At 54.2% G+C, this 21,521-nt stretch overlaps 2 protein-coding genes across 2 annotated transcripts; both read right to left on the bottom strand.

Annotated features, from left to right (window-relative positions):
• Nucleotides 1-1,209: 1,209 nt before the first annotated feature.
• On the bottom strand, nt 1,210-12,573 carry LOC308045829 (uncharacterized protein; the record flags this gene model as incomplete). The annotated part of the gene is made up of 2 exons (XM_080353338.1): nt 9,217-12,573; nt 1,210-4,047 (listed from the first exon to the last, which is right to left on the bottom strand). The coding sequence occupies exons 1-2, from the start codon at nt 11,791-11,793 to the stop codon at nt 1,210-1,212; spliced, it is 5,415 nt and encodes a 1,804-aa protein (XP_080209464.1). The 5' UTR covers nt 11,794-12,573.
• A 5,313-nt stretch (nt 12,574-17,886) lies between these two features.
• Nucleotides 17,887-20,529, bottom strand: LOC308045828 (protocadherin alpha-6-like; the record flags this gene model as incomplete). The annotated part of the gene is made up of 1 exon (XM_080353337.1): nt 17,887-20,529. One exon carries the CDS (start codon nt 20,527-20,529, stop codon nt 17,887-17,889), a length of 2,643 nt encoding a protein of 880 aa, XP_080209463.1.
• Nucleotides 20,530-21,521: the final 992 nt, after the last annotated feature.

The following is a 21,521-nucleotide window of genomic DNA, read 5'->3' as shown; positions in this document are numbered from 1 at the left end:
GACCTTTCGCCAAAACTGCCTCATGCTTTCCTCTAGGCATCCTCTGTTCACCACTCCGGAACTTGTGTTCTCAAGACAAGAAGATTATCTCCCATTCTTATCATCCTATGACATGGTCTATGGTATTCCTGATGATTTCCAGTTACTTTAAACAAGTCTTCCCTCTGCTCTAGTTCACCATTCATATGAGGACATGACCAGGCCCTACTCAGTTCCCGCTGCCATATTCACCCCTGTGACATCCCACAGTTTCATTTCCCAGCTCACTCTGGCTTTTGCAGAGCATTCCCATCAATGACAGCACCATAGAAAACATACGGATGTTATCATGTACACAGTGTCTGGCAGATGCTCTGCAACTGACACTTGGTATTTGGGTTACGCTTCAGCTATCTCAGATGGAAATGTTTTAGACCTGGGATCGATACTCTTTCTAAAGGTGATATTGGTACAGCTCTAATGGCAACGAGATTTGAATTCACAATGTGAGAGAACAACTCAAATGCTGATGAGCACACCAATACAGTGAATGATATCTACTGTGTAGAAGAGTTGATCTGGGTTTTGTGGCTGAAATGAGAAATTTCAGGGATTTATAATAGTGTAGCTGCTGATACAAGTATTCAGACAGCATCAAAAACGCCACTGCCCATCATACCACCTGTCCAGCCAGGCACACAAAGCTCACAAGATGGGCAGAGAATAATAAAAGAAAAACAAACAAACAAACAAACAAAACCCCCAACCAACCAAACAAACAGAAAAACAAAAAAAAAAAAAAAAAAAGAAGGAAGAAAAAGCAAATGCTACTTTCTAACATGTAGGTTGGTTTCCATTCTCCTGGCTGAGCACTTTTTGATTCTAACTACTGGAATAACACAGTGGCAAAAAGGAAACAAGAAAAGTATCTCTTGCCTGCCTAGTCAGTATAAATATTGCCTTAGGGACTGTAACCTTCACAGCCGACATGACTTGCAGTCCTTCAGCAACCTCGGGAAGAAATGCTACACCGGCAAGCAAGAGCCTCTCGATAGCCCATAGCGTGGTAACTCTCATCACAATCCGCAGTGATTTTGTTCGGCGGGAGAACCCTGCCGACGGTAACTGCTGTCGGGCCTGGCAATACCTTTCTTTAGTTCTCCCCCATAGCAAGAGCCGAGGGGCTCCGGCAAGGATGCCAAGGCTGATGCCAAGGTCCCGCTCATATCCTTAAGCACCCACCAAGCACATGCTGTCCGGGGGCTCAGCTCGGCTCCCACCAAAGGCTGCCCGGGGACCCTGAGAGAAGGACCAGAGCAGGGAGAAGGACGAGACGGGGGAGAAAGAGAAAGGGGCGTCGGAGAAGGGGCGAGAGGCGAGGCAGGAATAGCCACTGACCGTGTCCAGGAGAGCGGGCGGCTCCGGCTGCGTCTCCTTCGCCGCGGGGCCGGGCGGCGGCGGGAAGTTGGGGCTGAAAACCATCAGGTCGCTCTTGCCCGCGCCGTCCGCCACGCACAGGCTCCGGCTCTGGCGCTGCGAGTATGACCAGCTCCCCACTTCGCTGGCGCACACCAGCGTCGCCGGCCCGGGCCCCGATAGCATGCCCGCCCGCGGCGCCCAGCGCGACGCCCCGTACAGCACCACCGCCAGCAGGAACAGGCTCGACACCGCGCAGATGGCCACCACCAACCACACGTTCGTCGTCGTCGCCGCCGCTCCTGTCGCTGCCGCGCCGCCCTCCGCCGGACGCAGCCCCGCCCCTGAGGAGGACGAACCCGCGGCCGCCAGCGCCGCCTCGGCGCTCTCCACCAGCGACACGCTCAGCGTGGCCGTGGCCGAGCGCGCCGGCTCCCCGTGGTCCCGCACCACGATCACCAGCCTGTGCCGCGGGCCGTCCGCCTCCTCCAGCGCCCGCGCCGTGCTCACCTCGCCGCTGTACAGCCCCACGCGGAACGGGCCCTTCCCCCGCGGCTCCCACAGCTCGTAGCGCAGCCACGCGTTGTAGCCCGAGTCCGCGTCCACCGCGCGGATCTTCGCCACCACCTGCCCCGCCGGCGACCCCCACGCCGCCCACGCCCACAGCGCCTCCGAGTCCGGCCCCGACGCCGCCTCGCTCGACACCCCGGGACCTGGCCCGCCGCTTCCAGCCGGCAGCAGCGCCGGCGCGTTGTCGTTCTCGTCCACCACGAACAGCTGCACCGTGGCGTTGCCGCACAGCGGCGGCTCCCCCGCGTCCACCGCCCGCACCTCGAACTGCAGCACCTGCACCTCCTCATAGTCCAACGGCTGCAGCGCCCACAGACGCCCGCTCTCCGCGTCCACCGAAACGTAGCTCGACGCCGGACGCCACCTCCCGCCCGCCGACGAGCTCCCACCCACGCCGCCCTCCCACACCGAGTACCGCACGCGCCCGTTGGCCGCCTCGTCCGGGTCCCGCGCCCACAGACGCGCCAGCTCCGCGCCCGCCGCGTTGTTCTCCCGCGCCAGCACCGTGTACACCGCCTGCGCGAACGCCGGCGCGTTGTCGTTCACGTCCGACACCGGCACTCGCAGCCCGCGACGCCCGCGCAGCGACGGCGACCCGCCGTCCTCCGCCCGCACCTCCACCTCGTACTCCGACACCCGCTCCCGGTCCAGCGCCTCCCGCAGCACCAGCGAGTACGACCCCGCGAACGTCGACTCCAGACCGAACGGCGCCGCCGGCCACACCGCGCAGCGCACACGACCGTTCGCCCCAGAGTCCCGGTCCGACACGCTCAGCAGCGCCACCACCGTCCCCACCGACGCGTCCTCCGGCACCGGCACCGACAGCGACGTCACCCACACCTCCGGAGCGTTGTCGTTCACGTCCAGCACCTCCAGCTCCACGCTGCAGTGACCCGACAGCGGCGGCATCCCTTTGTCTCTCGCTTCGATCTCCAGATCATATGACTGAACGTCCTCAAAATCCAGTTTACCGGCAGTCTTTATTTCCCCGGATTTTCTGTCAATTATGAAAAGATCCTGAATTTTGGCTGAAATCGTGTCACTAAACGAATAAGATATCTCCCGATTAATTCCCTCATCATTGTCTGTTGCTGCTAGCTGGAAAAACACTGTTCCAGGGGCAGTGGTCTCTGGCAGTTGCACTTTGTACACCGACTGGTTGAACTGGGGCGCATTGTCGTTCGCATCCAGCACAGAGATCACAAGCTCCATTGTGCCCGTCAGAGTCGGCCGGCCCCCGTCACTCGCCGTCAGCACCAAGCGGTGCACAGGCAGCGTCTCACGGTCCAGCGGTTTGGTTAATACAAGGACTACGGACATTTTGTTTTCGTCTTTGGATTTCACTTCCAATCCGAAATTCTCAGAGGGGCTGAGTATGTAAGAGAGCTGTGCATTAGCTCCTATATCTGTATCCGACGCGCCCTCCAAAGGGAACCGAGACCCAGGAGGTGAGTTCTCCGGTAAACTGAGGTTTTTCCGGGCGGCGGGGAAGAGCGGGGCGTTGTCGTTGATGTCCGTGACCTCCAGCTCCACGTGGAACACGCGCAGCGGCCGCTCCACCAGCACCTCCAGGCGCAGGGCGCACGGCGCGCTCTTCCCGCACAGCTCCTCCCGGTCCAGCCGCGAGCTCACCACCAGCGCCCCGCTCGCCCCGCTCACCTCCACGCTCGCCCGCCGGCCCTGCGACACCAGCCGCAGCCGCCGCGCCTCCGCCTCGCCCGCCTCCAGGCCCAGGTCCTGCGCCAGACGCCCCACCACCGTCCCGGCCTTGGCTTCCTCCGGCACCGAGTACCGCACCTGCCCGCCGACCAGCGCCCAGGCCACCTGCAGCACCAGCACCCGCACCACGGGCCACCACCACACGCCCATCGCTGCTGCTGTCGCCGCCGCCGCCCGCCCGGGCCCCGCACGGCTCCCCGCCGCCGCCCGGACGTACCGGCTCTCCTGCCCGCCCCGCGCCGCCCCCCCGCGCTCACAGCCGGGCTCTCCGCCGCACCGGGGCGGAGCCGCCGAGCCGCTCGGCCGCCGTTTCTGAGCCTGCAGCGACACCGTGTGCTGCTCCGCCGCCGCACATGCTCCCACCTACACTCATCTCTTTTTTGTTTTCTCTCGTTTTCCTTTTCTTCTTATTTTTTCTTCTCCTTGTTCTTTCACGTCTTCCTTTTTTCCCTTTCAATCTCCACTCTTCGGTGCCTTCCTTTTCTTCGCGTTCTTCTTCTTCGTTGTGTCCCTGCCATGCCGTATTCTTTACATCTCTTTCCCGTCCATTTCTCTCCTGTCCTCTTTACCCCTGCTAGCAGTCCACCAGTCGCCTCCGGCGCCGCGGCGGAGACCCTCAAAGACAGAGCTATCAGCGCTAATTACGGGACATTAGCTGCGGAAGGCGGCACTCTTACCGAGGCGGAGGCTGTTAGGGACCAGCTCCCTTCGGTACCTAGAGAGAAAGTCGGTGCTTCCTGATAGTCTCGTATATTCTTCCTCCTCTCCTGCCTTCCTGCCTTCTCTGCTTTCTCCTCTTTCATCTTCTACTCTCTTCCCTGTCCTTCCCTCTCCTTCTATTCTTCCTTCTTTGCCTACTCCTTTTCTCTTTTACCAACGTGATTTCTATGACTACATCCCTCTCGCTGTGAAGAACAGAGATGTCCTCATTCCTCTTCCTCAATACTCCTCATCAAGCCTTGCACAGAGTCCCTTGAGTACCAAGGGTGTTGAGGTCCTCAAATCCATTCAGCATAGAGAGATAACATCAGTGCATGCTGGTAATCTGCTCTATTATTCTTTCTTTCTTCCTTTCTTCCTTTATTCCTTTCTTCCTTCCTTTCTTCCTTTCTTCCTTCCTTCCTTTCTTCCTTCCTTCCTTTCTTCCTTCCTTTCTTCCTTTCTTCCTTCCTTTCTTTTCTTTCTTTCTTTTCCTTCCTTTCTTTCTTCCTTCCTTCCTTATTTCTTCCTTTCTTCCTTCTTTTCTTTCTCCCTTTCTTCCTCCCTTCCTTCCTTCCTTTTTCTTTTTTCTTTTTTTATTTTCTTACTTTCCTTAATTACTCTTCCTTTCCTTCTTCCTTACTTCCTTTTTTCTTGCATAAATTCCTTCTTTTCCTGCTTTATTTGTCCTTTCAGACTTCCATTGCCTTGGGTCCTCTCTTCCTTTTCTTTTTCCTCTTTCCTCCTTCTGTTCTTTCTCTTACGCTTTCTTTCCTTAGCTGGCATTCTATATTCTTCTCTCCCATTCTCTTCTGCTTCTGTCTGGGTCTCTTGTTTCCTGCATCTACCTAAAGATTTTCGACATGACTATACCATACTTACCAAAAGCAGGAAAAGGCCCTTTGGTTAGACCTCTTATTCCCATTCCTTTACACCTTCCATGCCTGGGGCTGGGGAAACTTTCTGCTTTCTTCAAGTCTATGCAAGACAGACAGACTGCCCCTTCACCTCCCCTTACCTTCTCTTCTGAAAGAAAACAACTCTCTTTCACCTCCAGTCCATTCAATGGCACAGCAAAAAACAGAGCAAGGCAATCATGTGGCAGAGGACAGCTCTGCTACATCAGAGAAAGAATCAACCACCCTCAGAAACACAAGCCCAAGACCCAGGTACTTGGACATCTGTGCAAAAAGTCTCCAATGAGTCCAAACACTACAAGGGTATCTTTCATTCGAGAAATCAAACCCATCACAGTTCAGCAGAGCAACACTCCATGAAGGATGGAAATGCACAGGGCAATGACAGCTCCCAAGCACTGTTCATGTGTCTCGATGGATGGCTGTTTTTCTGGTCTCATATTCCACATGCAAAATGAAAAGTCAAGCTCTTCCGTTCCTTTTAAGGCAAACATCCATTGCATTAACACAGAAAGAACCTCAGCATCAAGATAATACCATTACATTTTCCCTAAGAACACTCCCTTGACACCCAACATATCTACTCCACAAACACACAGGGGTCCCTCCACCACCTCTGCTTGCTGCCACCAGCTCATGCTGTGCCTGGAAGCAGAAGAAATAGAAACAGAGTGAGCAGTGGTGCTTTGCTGCTCCAAACCCACCAGCATTACAATCCTGGCTACATTCTGTTGATCCAACATGAAGATACCACAACTGAACAGGAACAAAAGTACATCTATCTCTCTCAAACACACCTTTAAATATAATCGACTTACCTGTAGCATCACTGGTTGCTACTTCAGAATAAGAAACATTTTCAGGACAGGGGAATTACTTTTAAGTGACTTTTCCCCTTAACTTTTCTGAGGAACCTCCATGGAAAGACGTTAGTCATGTTCTGCAAAAACCTCCAAATCACTGTACAGTGTGTAATCCTCCCTTCTGCACTTCCATCACAGAGGAAAGAGAAGGGAGACCTGAATGCCAAGGACATTCTCTCAATGTCAACCTCATCTCAGGAGAGTGGAGAACCCATCCCCCAGACCGATCCCAAATGGCTCAAAGCTCTGCAACCAGACAGCTGTGAAAATTCTGATATCTCTATCTCACCCACTGTTACAAACACATTGCCAATGTAAGAGAAGGAAAAAACAAAAAATGGTGGGAATTTTTGCTGAGAGAATAAAACTAAAGGAACCCATTCTACTGTATTGAAAGGCAAGGTGTGCTAACATGTTGAATACAGAGACAACTTCTTCCCCTGCCTAAAAAGGAAGATGAGCAGAGAGATGACAAGGAGCGATTTGGAAGGCAGACAAAGTGATCCAAATTTCAAAAGCATTGTTTGACCAACAACATACCATATCCAGGAGGAAATTATTAAAGGAGTCTCTGGCAGATGTCTTCACATCACGCAAGACCACCACAGAGGACAAAAGAGTGCAAGGATGTGCGGAACTTCTGAAAGTGCTGAGATGATCCCAAGCAAGCAGGGCTGCATCAGGCCTCTTCTCAATGTTTTCTACTGGAATCCTCTATCCCACGCCATGTGAAATCAGATGTCCAGCTAGCGGACATTACTCAGTGACACAGACCATGTCCTACCCAGCATCTCCATTTCCCTCAGGCAACACTCCCCACACATCGTCACCCTCCTCACACATTCCCAGGCCCTACTTGGTGCCACTTGGAGAATCACTGCCACAATACCCAGATCTTGCTTTACCACAAGAATGTGCCCCAGCACTAAACCCCAATGTCATCATGACTCAGGCCTTTGCACATCACACTTTCCCTTGTGATCAGCACAAAGAAAATATGGACGGATGCAAAGTTATTGACTGTCTGGCAGACTCTTCCCAGATGCTTAAACTTCACCCTAAATACTTTGTTACTTCTCAGCAATCTCAGATGGAAACACCATAGACCTGCATGTTAGAGTTCTTCTTACAGATTCTGTGATGAGAGTTGTGACAGCTCTGATCCCAGTCTGCACAGATTTTATTATTTCAAAAAAACACACTAAATGTCAAAGTGCAAGTGCGCTAACAATATCAAGTGGGTGAGAAAATTTGCAGCACAGAAAATCAGAGTTGGTCTGCTCTGCAGGGTTTGTAATGTACATGCGCATATCAGAACAAGCCACGTGTAATAGGAAACACCATCTCTACCAAGGACAACTGTGCAAGTGCACAAGTAGGATAAGTCAGGAGCAGAAAGATCACACCCACCTCCTCATATCCCCTTAAAATTCCTGCCTGAGGAGAAGAAAGGAACCATCATAGCAAGGGAAATGGCTGTGGAACCTCCCGCGGATTCGCAGCACTGTGCAAGGACAGTAGACTGAAGTGCTACCCTACCACAATGCCTTTTCAAAGCTAGATGGAAAAGGTCCAGCAGACACTATTCAGCAGTCTGCATCTCACCCCTCTTACCAACACATACCCTAAGTCAGGCCAGCAGCACAAGGGACTGTCTCTGGCAGGAGATATTCATAACTTCAGAGAAGATTGCAGGCATTTCTATAGCACATCCTATTTCATGATCAGAAGAGTTTCCAACACCAGATCCATAGAGTCTGGAAGTGAATCTCAGGCAAGAAGACCTTTTACCAAAACTGCCTCACGCTTTCCTCTAGGCATCCTCTGTTCACCACTCTGGAACTTGTGTTCTCAAGACAAGAAGATTATCTCCCATTCTTATCATCCTATGACATGGTCTATGGTCTTCCTGATGATTTCCAGTTACTTTAAACAAGTCTTTAAACAAGTCTTCCCTCTGCTCTTGTTCACCATTCATATGAGGACATGACCAGGCCCTACTCAGTTCCCGCTGCCATATTCACCTCTGTGACATGCCACAGTTTCATTTCCCAGCTCACTCTGGCTTTTGTAGAGCATTCCCATCAATGACAGCACCATAGAAAACATACAGATGTTATCATGTACACAGTGTCTGGCAGATGCTCTGCAACTGACACTTGGTATTTGGGATACACTTCAGCTATCTCAGATGGAAATGTTTTAGACCTGGGATCGATACTCTTTCTAAAGGTGATATTGGTACAGCTCTAATGGCAACGAGATTTGAATTCACAATGTGAGAGAACAACTCAAATGCTGATGAGCACACCAATACAGTGAATGATATCTACTGTGTAGAAGAGTTGATCTGGGTTTTGTGGCTGAAATGAGAAATTTCAGGGATTTATAATAGTGTAGCTGCTGATACAAGTATTCAAACAGCATCAAAAACGCCACTGCCCATCACACCACCTGTCCAGCCAGGCACGCTAAGCTCACAAGATGGGCAGAGAATAATAAAAGAAAAACAAAAACAAACAAAACAAAATAAAAATAAATACATAAATAAATAAATAAATAAATAAGAAAAAGCAAATTCTGCTTTCTAACACGTACGTTGGTTTCCATTCTACAGGCTGAGCACTTTTTGATTCTAACTACTGTAATAACATAGTGGCAAAAAGGAAACAAGAAAAGTCCCTCTTGCTTGCCTAATCAGTATGAATAGTGCCTAGGGGACTGTAACCTTCACAGCCGGCATGATTGCAGTCCTTCAGCAAGCTCAGACAGAAATGCTACACACAAGCAAGCGAGTCTTGAAAGCCCATGTCGTGGTACATCCCACCACATCCTGCAGTGATTTTATTTGACAGGAGAATGACTCGCAACCAGAACAGCTGTGCAGCTGTGAACCGCAACTGATTCGGGTGCAGCAATACTTTTATTTAGTTCTCCCAAGAAAGCAAGAACTGAGAGGCTCCGGTATGAACGCCAAGGCAGATGAAAACGTCCCATTCACATCCCGCCAAGTGCCCACTGCCCACGAGGCCCAGAGGCTCAGGACGGCTCACACCAAAGGCTGCCCATGGAGTGGGAGAGAGGGATATGGGGGAGAGAGGGAAAAAGGGATAGAAGGCTAATAGGGATTCAAGGAAGGGGGGAGAGGCGAGGCAGGGAGGGTCACTGACCGTGTCCAGGAGAGCGGGCGGCTCCGGCTGCGTCTCCTTCGCCGCGGGGCCGGGCGGCGGCGGGAAGTTGGGGCTGAAAACCATCAGGTCGCTCTTGCCCGCGCCGTCCGCCACGCACAGGCTCCGGCTCTGGCGCTGCGAGTACGACCAGCTCCCCACTTCGCTGGCGCACACCAGCGTCGCCGGCCCGGGCCCCGACAGCACGCCCGCCCGCGGCGCCCAGCGCGACGCCCCGTACAGCACCACCGCCAGCAGGAACAGGCTCGACACCGCGCAGATGGCCACCACCAGCCACACGTTCGTCGTCGCCGCCCCCGCTCTTGTCGCGGCCGCACCGCCCTCCGCCGGACGCAGCCCCGCGCCAGATGACGACGACGAGCCCGCAGCCGCCAGCGCCGCCTCGGCGCCCTCCACCAGTGACACGCTGAGCGTGGCCGTGGCCGAGCGCGCCGGCTCCCCGTGGTCCCGCACCACGATCACCAGCCTGTGCCGCGGGCCGTCCGCCTCCTCCAGCGCCCGCGCCGTGCTCACCTCGCCGCTGTACAGCCCCACGCGGAACGGGCCCTTCCCCCGCGGCTCCCACAGCTCGTAGCGCAGCCACGCGTTGTAGCCCGAGTCCGCGTCCACCGCGCGGATCTTCGCCACCACCTGCCCCGCCGGCGACCCCCACGCCGCCCACGCCCACAGCGCCCCCGAGTCCGGCCCCGACACCGCCTCGCTCGACACCCCGGGACCTGGCCCGCCGCTTCCAGCCGGCAGCAGCGCCGGCGCGTTGTCGTTCTCGTCCACCACGAACAGCTGCACCGTGGCGTTGCCGCACAGCGGCGGCTCCCCCGCGTCCACCGCCCGCACCTCGAACTGCAGCACCTGCACCTCCTCGTAGTCCAACGGCTGCAGCGCCCACAGACGCCCGCTCTCCGCGTCCACCGACACGTAACTCGACGCCGGACGCCACCCCCCGCCCGCCGACGAGCCCCCGCCCACGCCGCCCTCCCTCACCGAGTACCGCACGCGCCCGTTGGCCGCCTCGTCCGGGTCCCGCGCCCACAGACGCGCCAGCTCCGCGCCCGCCGCGTTGTTCTCCCGCGCCAGCACCGTGTACACCGCCTGCGCGAACGCCGGCGCGTTGTCGTTCACGTCCGACACCGGCACTCGCAGCCCGCGACGCCCGCGCAGCGACGGCGACCCGCCGTCCTCCGCCCGCACCTCCACCTCGTACTCCGACACCCGCTCCCGGTCCAGCGCCTCCCGCAGCACCAGCGAGTACGACCCCGCGAACGTCGACTCCAGACCGAACGGCGCCGCCGGCCACACCGCGCAGCGCACACGACCGTTCGGCCCCGAGTCCCGGTCCGACACGCTCAGCAGCGCCACCACCGTCCCCACCGACGCGTCCTCCGGCACCGGCACCGACAGTGACGTCACCCACACCTCCGGAGCGTTGTCGTTCACGTCCAGCACCTCAAGCTCCATGATGCAGTGACCCGACAGCGGCGGCGTCCCTTTGTCTCTCGCTTCAATACGAAAATCATATATACTGACTTCTTCAAAGTCCAGCGAGCCCGTGAGACGGATTTCTCCCGTCTTCGGATTTACGGCGATCACATCGCTTCCACTCCGGGGAATGAAGTTGGTTGCCGTGTAAGTCACCTCACTGTTAATTCCTTCGTCCGGATCCGTGGCATTCAGCAGTGCCACAAGCGTCCCCTCTACAGCGTTCTCCGGCAGCTGCACTTTATACACAGATTGGTTGAACTCCGGCGCGTTGTCGTTCGCGTCCAGCACCGAGATCACCAGCTCCATCGTGCCCGTCAGAGACGGCCGGCCCCCGTCACTCGCCGTCAGCACCAAACGATGCACCGGCAGCGTCTCGCGGTCCAACGCTTTCGTTAAAACAAGATCGGGTACAATATTTCGTTCATTCGATTTTTGTAAATCCAGACGGAAATGTTCGGTGGGGCTGAGAGTATAGGAGAGTTGCGCGTTGGCACCGACATCTGCATCCGACGCGCCCTCCAGAGGGAACCGAGACCCCGGCAGAGACAATTCCGCGATGCTGAGGTTTTTCCGGGCGGCGGGGAAGAGCGGGGCATTGTCGTTGATGTCGGTGACCTCCAGCTCCACATGAAACACGCGCAGCGGCCGCTCCACCAGCACCTCCAGGCGCAGGGCGCACGGCGCGCTCTTCCCGCACAGCTCCTCCCGGTCCAGCCGCGAGCTCACCACCAGCGCCCCGCTCGCCCCGCTCACCTCCACGCTCGCCCGCCGGCCCTGCGACACCAGCCGCAGCCGCCACGCCTCCGCCTCGCCCGCCTCCAGGCCCAGGTCCTGCGCCAGACGCCCCACCACCGTCCCGGCCTTGGCTTCCTCCGGCACCGAGTACCGCACCTGCCCGCCGACCAGCGCCCAGGCCGCCTGCAGCACCAGCATCCGCACCACGGGCCCCCACCACTCGCCCATCGCTGCTTCTCCCGCCGCCGCCCCCCGCCCGGGCCCCGCACGGCTCCCCGCCACCGCCCGGACGCACCGGCTCTCCTGTCCGCCCCGCGCTCACAGCCGGGCTCTCCGCCGCACCGGGGCGGAGCCGCCGAGCCGCTCGGCCGCCGTTTCTGAGCCTGCAGCGACACCGTGTGCTGCTCCGCCGCCGCACACGCTCCCACCGTCGCCTCCGCGCTGCTCAGCTCCTCTCTCGCCTCCTCCTTCCTTTCTCCTTTCCTTTATTTCTTTATTATTTTCCTCTGTATATCTTTCTTACTCTCTTGATCGTTCTTCGCTTCCATACACTTTCTTGTATTTTTCTCCTTTCCTACTTCCTTCTTTCTTTCCTTCTTTCTTTCCTTCTTCATTTATCTTGCCCCTTTTTTCTTTTTCATCAGCCTGTTCTTTATGTTTTTCCTTCTCTTTCTTCTTATTTTCGTTGTTGGTCTGTCGTGATCGGTGCTTTACTCCTCTTTCGCTTATCTTTCCTTTCTTCTCTCATCTTTTTTTTCCCAGCCACGCAGCTCGCCACCCCCCTCCGGCGCCGCTGTGGAAACCGTCAAAGACGGAGCCATCAGCTCCAGAGCGCGGCACCCTAACCAAGGCGCGGGCCATTAGGGACCAGCTTCGTCCAGCGTGTAGAAGTAAGATTGTTGCATTCTTGTAATCTTTCTTTCTTTCTTTCTTCCTTTCTTCCTTTCTCCCTTTCTTCCTTTCTTCCTTTCTTCCTTCCTTTCTTCCTTCCTTTCTTTCTTCCTTTCTTCCTTCCTTCTCTCTCTCTCTCTTTCTCTCTCTCTCTTCCTTCCTCCCTTCCTTCCTTCTTGTTATCATCTTCCTTCCTTAATTACTTCCTTGAACTTTCTGTCCCTTCTTTCCTTTCTCCTTGCTTTCTCCTTGTATACTATCCTTCCTTTGTGTCCCAAGTTCGACTGGGATATAGATAATTTTCATTGGAATCTCGGAAGGGACACGGCCAGGACAGCTGACACAAACTAGCTAAAGGGAGATTCGATACCATAGAATGTCATGACCCATATATAACTTGGGGAGCTGCTTGGTGGAGAGAATCGCTGCTTCGGTGATTACTGCTCAAGAGTGGGCTGGACATTGGTTTTCTGGAGGGTAAGCAATTGTAGTGTGTATCCCTCGTTTTCTATATTTTTTATTGTTATTATTTATATCTTCTTTTGCCGTTCTGTTAAAATGTTTGTTTGTTTGTTTGTTTTTCCCCAAACCACAAGTTTTCCATTTTGTGTCCTGATTCTGCTCCCCATCCCACTGGGGAGGCAGGAGAGGAGTGAGCGTGCAGCCATGTGCTCCTAGTTGCTGGCTGGAGCTAAACCACAACACTTTTCTTCTTCCTTTCTTTTACTTTCTCACTTCATTTCTGTTTCTTTTTTTCCCATTTTCTATCGCTTTCTTATGTGTTTTGGTTTTTTCCTTTCTCACTTTTACTAATATATTTTTACATGTCTACAATACCCTTGGCACCAAGAACAGACACGTCCTTTGAAAAGAGCCCCCATTCCTCTTCCTGAAAGCATTCAATCCCTCTATACAGTGAACAAACTTCCTCCAGTCCTCTGGTCTATATAAGACAGACAGACTGGCTCTGCAGCTCCCGTTCCTCCTCTTCTGGTAGAAGACCACACCCTTCAGTCTCCAGTCCTCTCAAGGACCCAGCAAATAACACACCAAGGCAATCATGTCACAAAGAACGGCTTTGCTACATCAGAACAGAAACCACCACCCTCAGAAGCACAAGTCCAAGCCTCACGTACTTGGATCTCCATGCAACAGGCCATGATGCATCTAAACAACACAGGGAGTCTTTCATTTGGGAAATTACTCCTCCCACAGATCAGGACTCCAAACCTCCAAGGCAGCTGAAAAAGCACAGGGTGACCACAGCTCCCAAGCACTCTTCATATACCTCGATGAAGAGCTATTCTTTCCACCTGCAAACTGAATGTCAAGCTCTTGCTTCCTCTTACACACAGGCATGTGTGGCTGGAAGAGCACAGAAACAACCCCAGTAGGCAGGGGCACTAGACCTTAGAGAATACGTCTCCTTCATTAGTATGAAACACACATCACAAAGCCAAACAAAAGCCACTAAGGGAACATCGAGATATTTTGGATGGAAATATCCCATGGATGCTCAACACATCCACTCTGAGAAATGCATTTGGTTTCCTTCCCCATCTGTTTTTCTGCCACCAGCTCACATTATTTCTTGAAGCAGCAGGAAAGGAGGCAGTGGTGCTTTGCTGCTGCAAACCTACAGGTTTTATGATCCAGAAAACATTCCATCAATCCAACATGAAGATACCACACCAAAACAGGCAGAAAAGTACATCTGTCTATCAAACACAGCCTCTTTAGTTATGAGTGACTTACCTGTAGCATCACTGTTTCCCTCTTCAGAATAAGAAACATTGTCAGGAGAGGAGAACTGGTTCTAATGGACCTTTTTCCCTTGCCATTACCAGCAATTTCTGGTGAATATGGACAAAAAAAACCCACCACCACTCTCATTCTCCAAAAGCTGTGAAATCACTGAACATAGCATGCCCTTATCCCTTCTATCAGCAGGGAAGCAGGAGGGACACCTGAAACCCAAGTACATTCTGCAAATGTCAATCTCAGCTCAACAGAGTGGAAACACCATCTCCTGCACTGATGGCCAACTGCCCAAACGTCTGCAACCTGGCAGCTGCTAAAATTCTGCAGTCTCCATCTCATCCCATTTTACCAACACATTGCCACTGAGCAGGAAGAAAGAAAAATAACAAGAAGGTAGGGAGTTTTGGTGAGAGAAGAGAAAGAAGAGGAGGGGAGGGGAGGGGAGGGGAGGGGAGGGGAGGGGAGGGGAGGGGAGGGGAAGGGAAGGGAAAGGAAGGGAAGGGAAGGGAAGGGAAGGGAAGGGAAGGGAAGGGAAGGGAAGGGAAGGGAAGGGAAGGGAAGGGAAGGGAAGGGAAGGGAAGAGAAGAGAAGAGAAGAGAAGAGAAGAGAAGAGAAGAGAAGAGAAGAGAAGAGAAGAGAAGAGAAGAGAAGAGAAGAGAAGAGGAGAAGAGAAGAGAAGAGAAGAGAAGAGAAGAGAAGAGAAAAGGAAGAGAAGAGGAAGAGAAGAGAAGAGAAGAGAAGAGAAGAGAAGAGAAGAGAAGAGAAGAGAAGAGGAAGAGAAGAGAAGAGAAGAGAAGAGAAGAGAAGAGAAGAGAAGAGAAGAGAAGAGAAGAGAAGAGAGAAAGAAGAGAATCAGTGGATCCCATCCCATTGTATTGGAACATAAAGTCTGCTGACATTTTGAATATGGAAAGCACTTCTTCCCCTGCCTAGCAAGACTAAGAGTACAAACAAGGAGAGATTCAGTGAAGGTTGGCAGTATGATCAAAATTTGTACAAGCTTCTCTTTGAGCAACAGTGTTCCACTTCACACATGAGTGATTACAGGCATGTCGGATGACTTAACAAGCAGTAATACCATGAAGAACAACAGCACGCGAACATATGCAGAACTTCTGGACGTCCTACAAGGACCATGGGAACATAGCAGTGTGTGCTGGCACTCTTCTCAAGGCTTTCTATGGGCATCCTCTATCCTGTGCCCTGGGAAATGAGATCCCCAGCTAAGCAGACGTCCAGTCTTTACCTAATAACACAGACTGTGTTCTACTCAGCTTCTCCATTTCCCTCAGGGAACACTCTTCCCCACTCAGAGTCACCCTTCCAGTGACACATGCCCATTTCGTAGCATCACTGCCACAATACCCAGACCTTGCTGCACCACAAGAACCTCCTCCAGCTCTAATCCCTGCGCTGCATGTGACCCAGGTCTCTGCACATCCCCACCTCTCATGACTGGCACAAAGAACATATGGATGGATGCAAAGTCACTCACTGCCTGGCAGACTCTTTTCAGGTGCTTGAACTTCACCCTAAATACTTTGTGCTTTCTCAGCAATTGCAGGTGGAAACATCACAGAGATGCATGTTAGAGCTCCTCTTAAAGATTCTGTGATTAGAGCTATGACAGCTCTGATCACAGTCCACGTGGATTTTACGCTTTGAGAGAATGACACCAAATGTGCAAGTGCAAGCACACTCACAGTGTCATCCACATGGGAGAATTTTTACAATAGAAAACCAGAGCTGGGCTGCTGTGCAGGGTTGGGCATATACGTGCATGTATCTGAACGAGTTACTAGTGACAAGAAGACACACCATCTCTGCTAAGGCCAACTGTGGAAGCACACAAGTAGGGGAAGTTGAGTGTCCAAAGGTCTCATCCTCCTCCTTACAAATCCTGCCTGAGGAGGATCAAGGAACCATCATGGCAACATCAACAGCTATGGAAGATCCTGTAGATGCCCACCATTACAAAAGCAGAACAGCTTTAAGCTGCTTGGATGCTTTATGCCTTTTCAGCATTTTCATATAGGAATTAAGTTCTTAAAGATTATGTGACTAGAGCTGTGACAGCTCAGATCCCAGTCCACACAGACCTTATTCTGTGATGAAACCAAACTGATTGCTGAAGTGCAAGTGATTTCACAATTTAATCTAGATGAGAGAATTTGTACTACAGAAAACCAGAGCTGAGCTGTCCAGGATTTGGCCTGTACATGCACATGTCAGAATGAGCCATGTGTGACAACAGGACACACGATCTCTACCAATGCTGACTGTACTAGTGTACAAGTAAGGGAAGTCGAACACACAAAGGCTCCTCATATACCCTTAAAAATCCTGCCTGAGGCAACATCAGCTGCTGTGGAAACTGCTCTAGATGCCCACCGCTACACAAGGACAGCAGATCAAAGCATTACGCTCCCACAATGCCTTTCCCCAAACAGCAGTGAAAATGTTCATCAGACAGTATTCAGCAGTTTGCATCTCACCAAGTCCTTGACAACATGTTGCCTATATCAGGCAGGCAGCAGCACAAGGGGCTGTCTCTGGTGTAGAAAATTCCTAACCTCAAATACATTGTGGGCATTTCAATACCATGTAACTGTCTCATGATCCAGAAGGCCTCATGCTTCACTCTCTTGGGGTCCTGAGAAGCTTTTCAAATGGTGTGGCCATTGATACAAATATTGAACAAACGCCAAAACAGGCCAATGTACTTCATGCTACTTCCCTGGTCAGGAACACAAATCCACAACTTAGGGGACAGGGTGAGCAGAAGACAATAATTCCCTTTTTCTAACACTTACCATGGGCCACACTCTTCTACCTGAACACTTCAGGCTAATAAGAAGAGTAACAGCCTAGTTGGAAAAAACACCACAGAACAAAGCTTCTTCCCTATTTCCTTCATGACTCTGCTGAGAGAACCAAAATGGAGATTTTTTTCTCTTTACACCTCTAATGGCAATGAGCTTTGAATTCATGATGTGAGAGAACAACTCAAATGCTGATGAGAACATCAATGCAGCAACTGATATCTACTATGCAGGGTGAATTTGATTGGGTTGGTTTTTTGTTGCTGAAATGAGAAACTCCCAGGATTTGTAAGAAGAGTATGGCTGCTGATACAAATATTCAAATGGCATCAAAAAAAGACCACAGCCCATCACACCACCTGTCCAGCCAGGAACACAAAGCTAACAAAATGGGCAAAGAGGGAAGGAAAAACGAAGAAGAAAGAAAAAGCAAATGTCACTTCCTAACATCTACCTTGGGTTTCATTCCTCTGCCTCAGCACTTCATGCTTCTAACTACTGTAACAATAGTGGCTAATAGAAAACAAGAAAAGTCCCTCTTGTCTGCCTAGTCAGCAAGAGGGATAAAGCTGTAAATAGTGCCTGAAGGACTGTCACCACGACAGCCTGCGTGACTTGCACTCTGTCAGCAGCTCCGGTGGAGATGCTACACACCAGCAAGCAAAGAGCCTCTCGAAAGCTCATAGCGTGGAACCTCTACTCGCAATCCGCAGTGATCTTTTTTCGACGACAGAACGTTGAGGACCATAACTGCTGCTGCATGCGGCAACATCTTTCTTTAGTTCTCCTCCACAGCAAGAGCCAAGAGATCCCGGCAAGGACGCCGAGAATGAAGCAAAGGTCCCGTTTACATTCTTAAGCACCCGCCAAGCACCAACGGATACCAGGGGCTCAGCCCGACTCCCACCAATGCCCAGGGACCGGGAGAGATAATACACAGGTGGGGAGACCGGGGAAGAGGTGTTGGGGTAGGGGCAAGAGTTGAAGAGAGAGAGGCACTGACCGTGTCCAGGAGAGCGGGCGGCTCCGGCTGCGTCTCCTTCGCCGCGGGGCCGGGCGGCGGCGGGAAGTTGGGGCTGAAAACCATCAGGTCGCTCTTGCCCGCGCCGTCCGCCACGCACAGGCTCCGGCTCTGGCGCTGCGAGTACGACCAGCTCCCCACTTCGCTGGCGCACACCAGCGTCGCCGGCCCGGGCCCCGACAGCACGCCCGCCCGCGGCGCCCAGCGCGACGCCCCGTACAGCACCACCGCCAGCAGGAACAGGCTCGACACCGCGCAGATGGCCACCACCAGCCACACGTTCGTCGTCGCCGCCGCTCCTGTCGCTGCCGCGCCACCCTCCGCCGGACGCAGCCCCGCACGAAGCACCGCCCCTGATGACGACGACGAGCCCGCAGCCGCCAGCGCCGCCTCGGCGCCCTCCACCAGCGACACGCTGAGCGTGGCCGTGGCCGAGCGCGCCGGCTCCCCGTGGTCCCGCACCACGATCACCAGCCTGTGCCGCGGGCCGTCCGCCTCCTCCAGCGCCCGCGCCGTGCTCACCTCGCCGCTGTACAGCCCCACGCGGAACGGGCCCTTCCCCCGCGGCTCCCACAGCTCGTAGCGCAGCCACGCGTTGTAGCCCGAGTCCGCGTCCACCGCGCGGATCTTCGCCACCACCTGCCCCGCCGGCGCCCCCCACGCCGCCCACGCCCACAGCGCCCCCGAGTCCGGCCCCGACACCGCCTCGCTCGACACCCCGGACCCCGGCCCGCCGCCTCCAGCCGGCAGCAGCGCCGGCGCGTTGTCGTTCTCGTCCACCACGAACAGCTGCACCGTGGCGTTGCCGCACAGTGGCGGCTCCCCCGCGTCCACCGCCCGCACCTCGAACTGCAGCACCTGCACCTCCTCGTAGTCCAACGGCTGCAGCGCCCACAGACGCCCGCTCTCCGCGTCCACCGACACGTAGCTCGACGCCGGACGCCACCCCCCGCCCGCCGACGCGACACCGCCCACGCCGCCCTCCCACACCGAGTACCGCACGCGCCCGTTGGCCGCCTCGTCCGGGTCCCGCGCCCACAGACGCGCCAGCTCCGCGCCCGCCGCGTTGTTCTCCCGCGCCAGCACCGTGTACACCGCCTGCGCGAACGCCGGCGCGTTGTCGTTCACGTCCGACACCGGCACCCGCAGCCCGCGACGCCCGCGCAGCGACGGCGACCCGCCGTCCTCCGCCCGCACCTCCACCTCGTACTCCGACACCCGCTCCCGGTCCAGCGCCTCCCGCAGCACCAGCGAGTACGACCCCGCGAACGTCGACTCCAGACCGAACGGCGCCGCCGGCCACACTGCGCAGCGCACACGACCGTTCGGCCCCGAGTCCCGGTCCGACACGCTCAGCAGCGCCACCACCGTCCCCACCGACGCGTCCTCCGGCACCGGCACCGACAGCGACGTCACCCACACCTCCGGAGCGTTGTCGTTCACGTCCAGCACCTCCACCAACAGCTTGCAATGTCCCGACAGTGGTGGATTTCCCTGATCTGTCGCATCCACTTGAAGCCGATAGAGACCAACATCCTCAAAGTCCAATTCACCCCTAAGACGGATCTCCCCGCTGTTTCTGTCGATCCCGAAAACGTCTCTTCCATCCTGAGGGAACAACTGCTGGAGAGAATACGAGATATTCTTGTTCGTTCCTTCATCCAAATCCGTGGCGTTTAGTCTGATCACTAAAGTACCACGCTCTGTATTTTCCAGCAGCTGCACTTTATACACTGACTGGTTGAACCGCGGTGCGTTGTCGTTCGCGTCCAGCACCGAGATCATTAGCTCCATTGTGCCCGTCAGAGACGGCCGGCCCCCGTCCATCGCCGTCAGCACCAACCGGTGCATAGGCAGCGTCTCGCGGTCCAGCGGTTTCGTGAGCACCAGAAATAAGGACTCGCTGTCCTCCTCCGTTTTCTGGAAATCCAGAGAGAAGTGTTCAGTGGGACTGAGTACATAGGAGAGCTGCGCGTTGGCTCCGACATCTGCATCCGACGCGCCCTCAAGCGGGAACCGAGACCCGGGGGGTAAGTTCTCCGGTAAACTGAAGTTTTTCCGCGCTGCAGGGAAGAGCGGGGCGTTGTCGTTGATGTCCGTGACCTCCAGCTCCACATGAAACACGCGCAGCGGCCGCTCCACCAGCACCTCCAGGCGCAGGGCGCACGGCGCGCTCTTCCCGCACAGCTCCTCCCGGTCCAGCCGCGAGCTCACCACCAGCGCCCCGCTCGCCCCGCTCACCTCCACGCTCGCCCGCCGGCCCTGCGACACCAGCCGCAGCCGCCGCGCCTCCGCCTCGCCCGCCTCCAGGCCCAGGTCCTGCGCCAGACGCCCCACCACCGTCCCGGCCTTGGCTTCCTCCGGCACCGAGTACCGCACCTGCCCGCCGACCAGCGCCCAGGCCGCCTGCAGCACCAGCACCCGCACCACGGGCTCCCAGCGCTGCCGCGCTGGTCCAGAAGCGCCCATCACAGTCACCGATTCCTTTTTCTCCCCACCGCGTTGTTACGTATCGTTCTATCGAAACGATTTTAGCTGTCCACTGTACAGCAATCCTTTCTCAGTGGCTTCACATCCTCTGATGCTCGTTTTCTCATCTGCGTTCTTTTTTTCTGCGCCCCGGAAGGTCTTTCCCCACCCTCCCCCTTCTTTTATCACACGTTTTTTAGGTCAGAGCGACATCATGTGGCACTTTGTACGAACTGCCTCTCACGGTTCTCTTTCTATATATATATATATCACCGTGCTTTACTTCATATTTGCCGTTTTCCCTTCCGTGCACTTCAATTCTTTCTTACTTTGTTGCCTGATACTTGTGCCAAACATTTTCGTTGCATTGATTTAGGAGAGGTTCATATAATTGTCCCAGCTTCTTCGTAGAGTACCCTTCTCCCATTTTTTCTGAAACAATACTTTTCTCTGATTACAAGTGATTTTGAGGCCTGAATTTTGTTATTCGGTTAAAGCAAGCAGAAAAATCCCATTGAATCTTCTCCGATACGGTTTATTTCCTTTTGGACTGGTGTTTGTTGCCCCCTCTACTCATAGATTTCTAGCACCTGTCATCAGTTCTAGTGACTGAAAGCTAATTAATAAAACTTGTTCCCTTAGTGATATGGTCTTGCCATAAATTAATCGAAGAATATGTTCAATATAATGGGACAGGTGACAAGATGACCCTGAGCGTGGTTCCTTTATTAGAAACCCTGTGGTTTAATTGAAGTGTCTCCTGAAATATGTCTGTTCCACACGCAGTTATATACACTTCTTAAAATAAATAAATAAAAATCTGGACGTGCTTTGTAACCAAGTGTTCCCCTGCCCCTATTCCCAGCATCCCTGAGAAAATAGCGGGAATAAACGGTTCGGCAATAACTCCTTCACAGGAGATACTCTCCGCTACCCATCAGCTTTTCTGACAGCCCAAGCGATTAGGCTGCTCAGTGGAAAGCAGATGCAGA

Source organism: Nesoenas mayeri (assembly GCF_963082525.1).
Source record: "Nesoenas mayeri genome assembly, chromosome: 14".
In the NCBI taxonomy this organism is placed as follows: Eukaryota; Metazoa; Chordata; class Aves; order Columbiformes; family Columbidae; genus Nesoenas; species Nesoenas mayeri.
The sequence above is the reverse complement of the archived record's forward strand: the minus strand, read 5'-3'. Positions and strand labels throughout refer to the sequence as shown.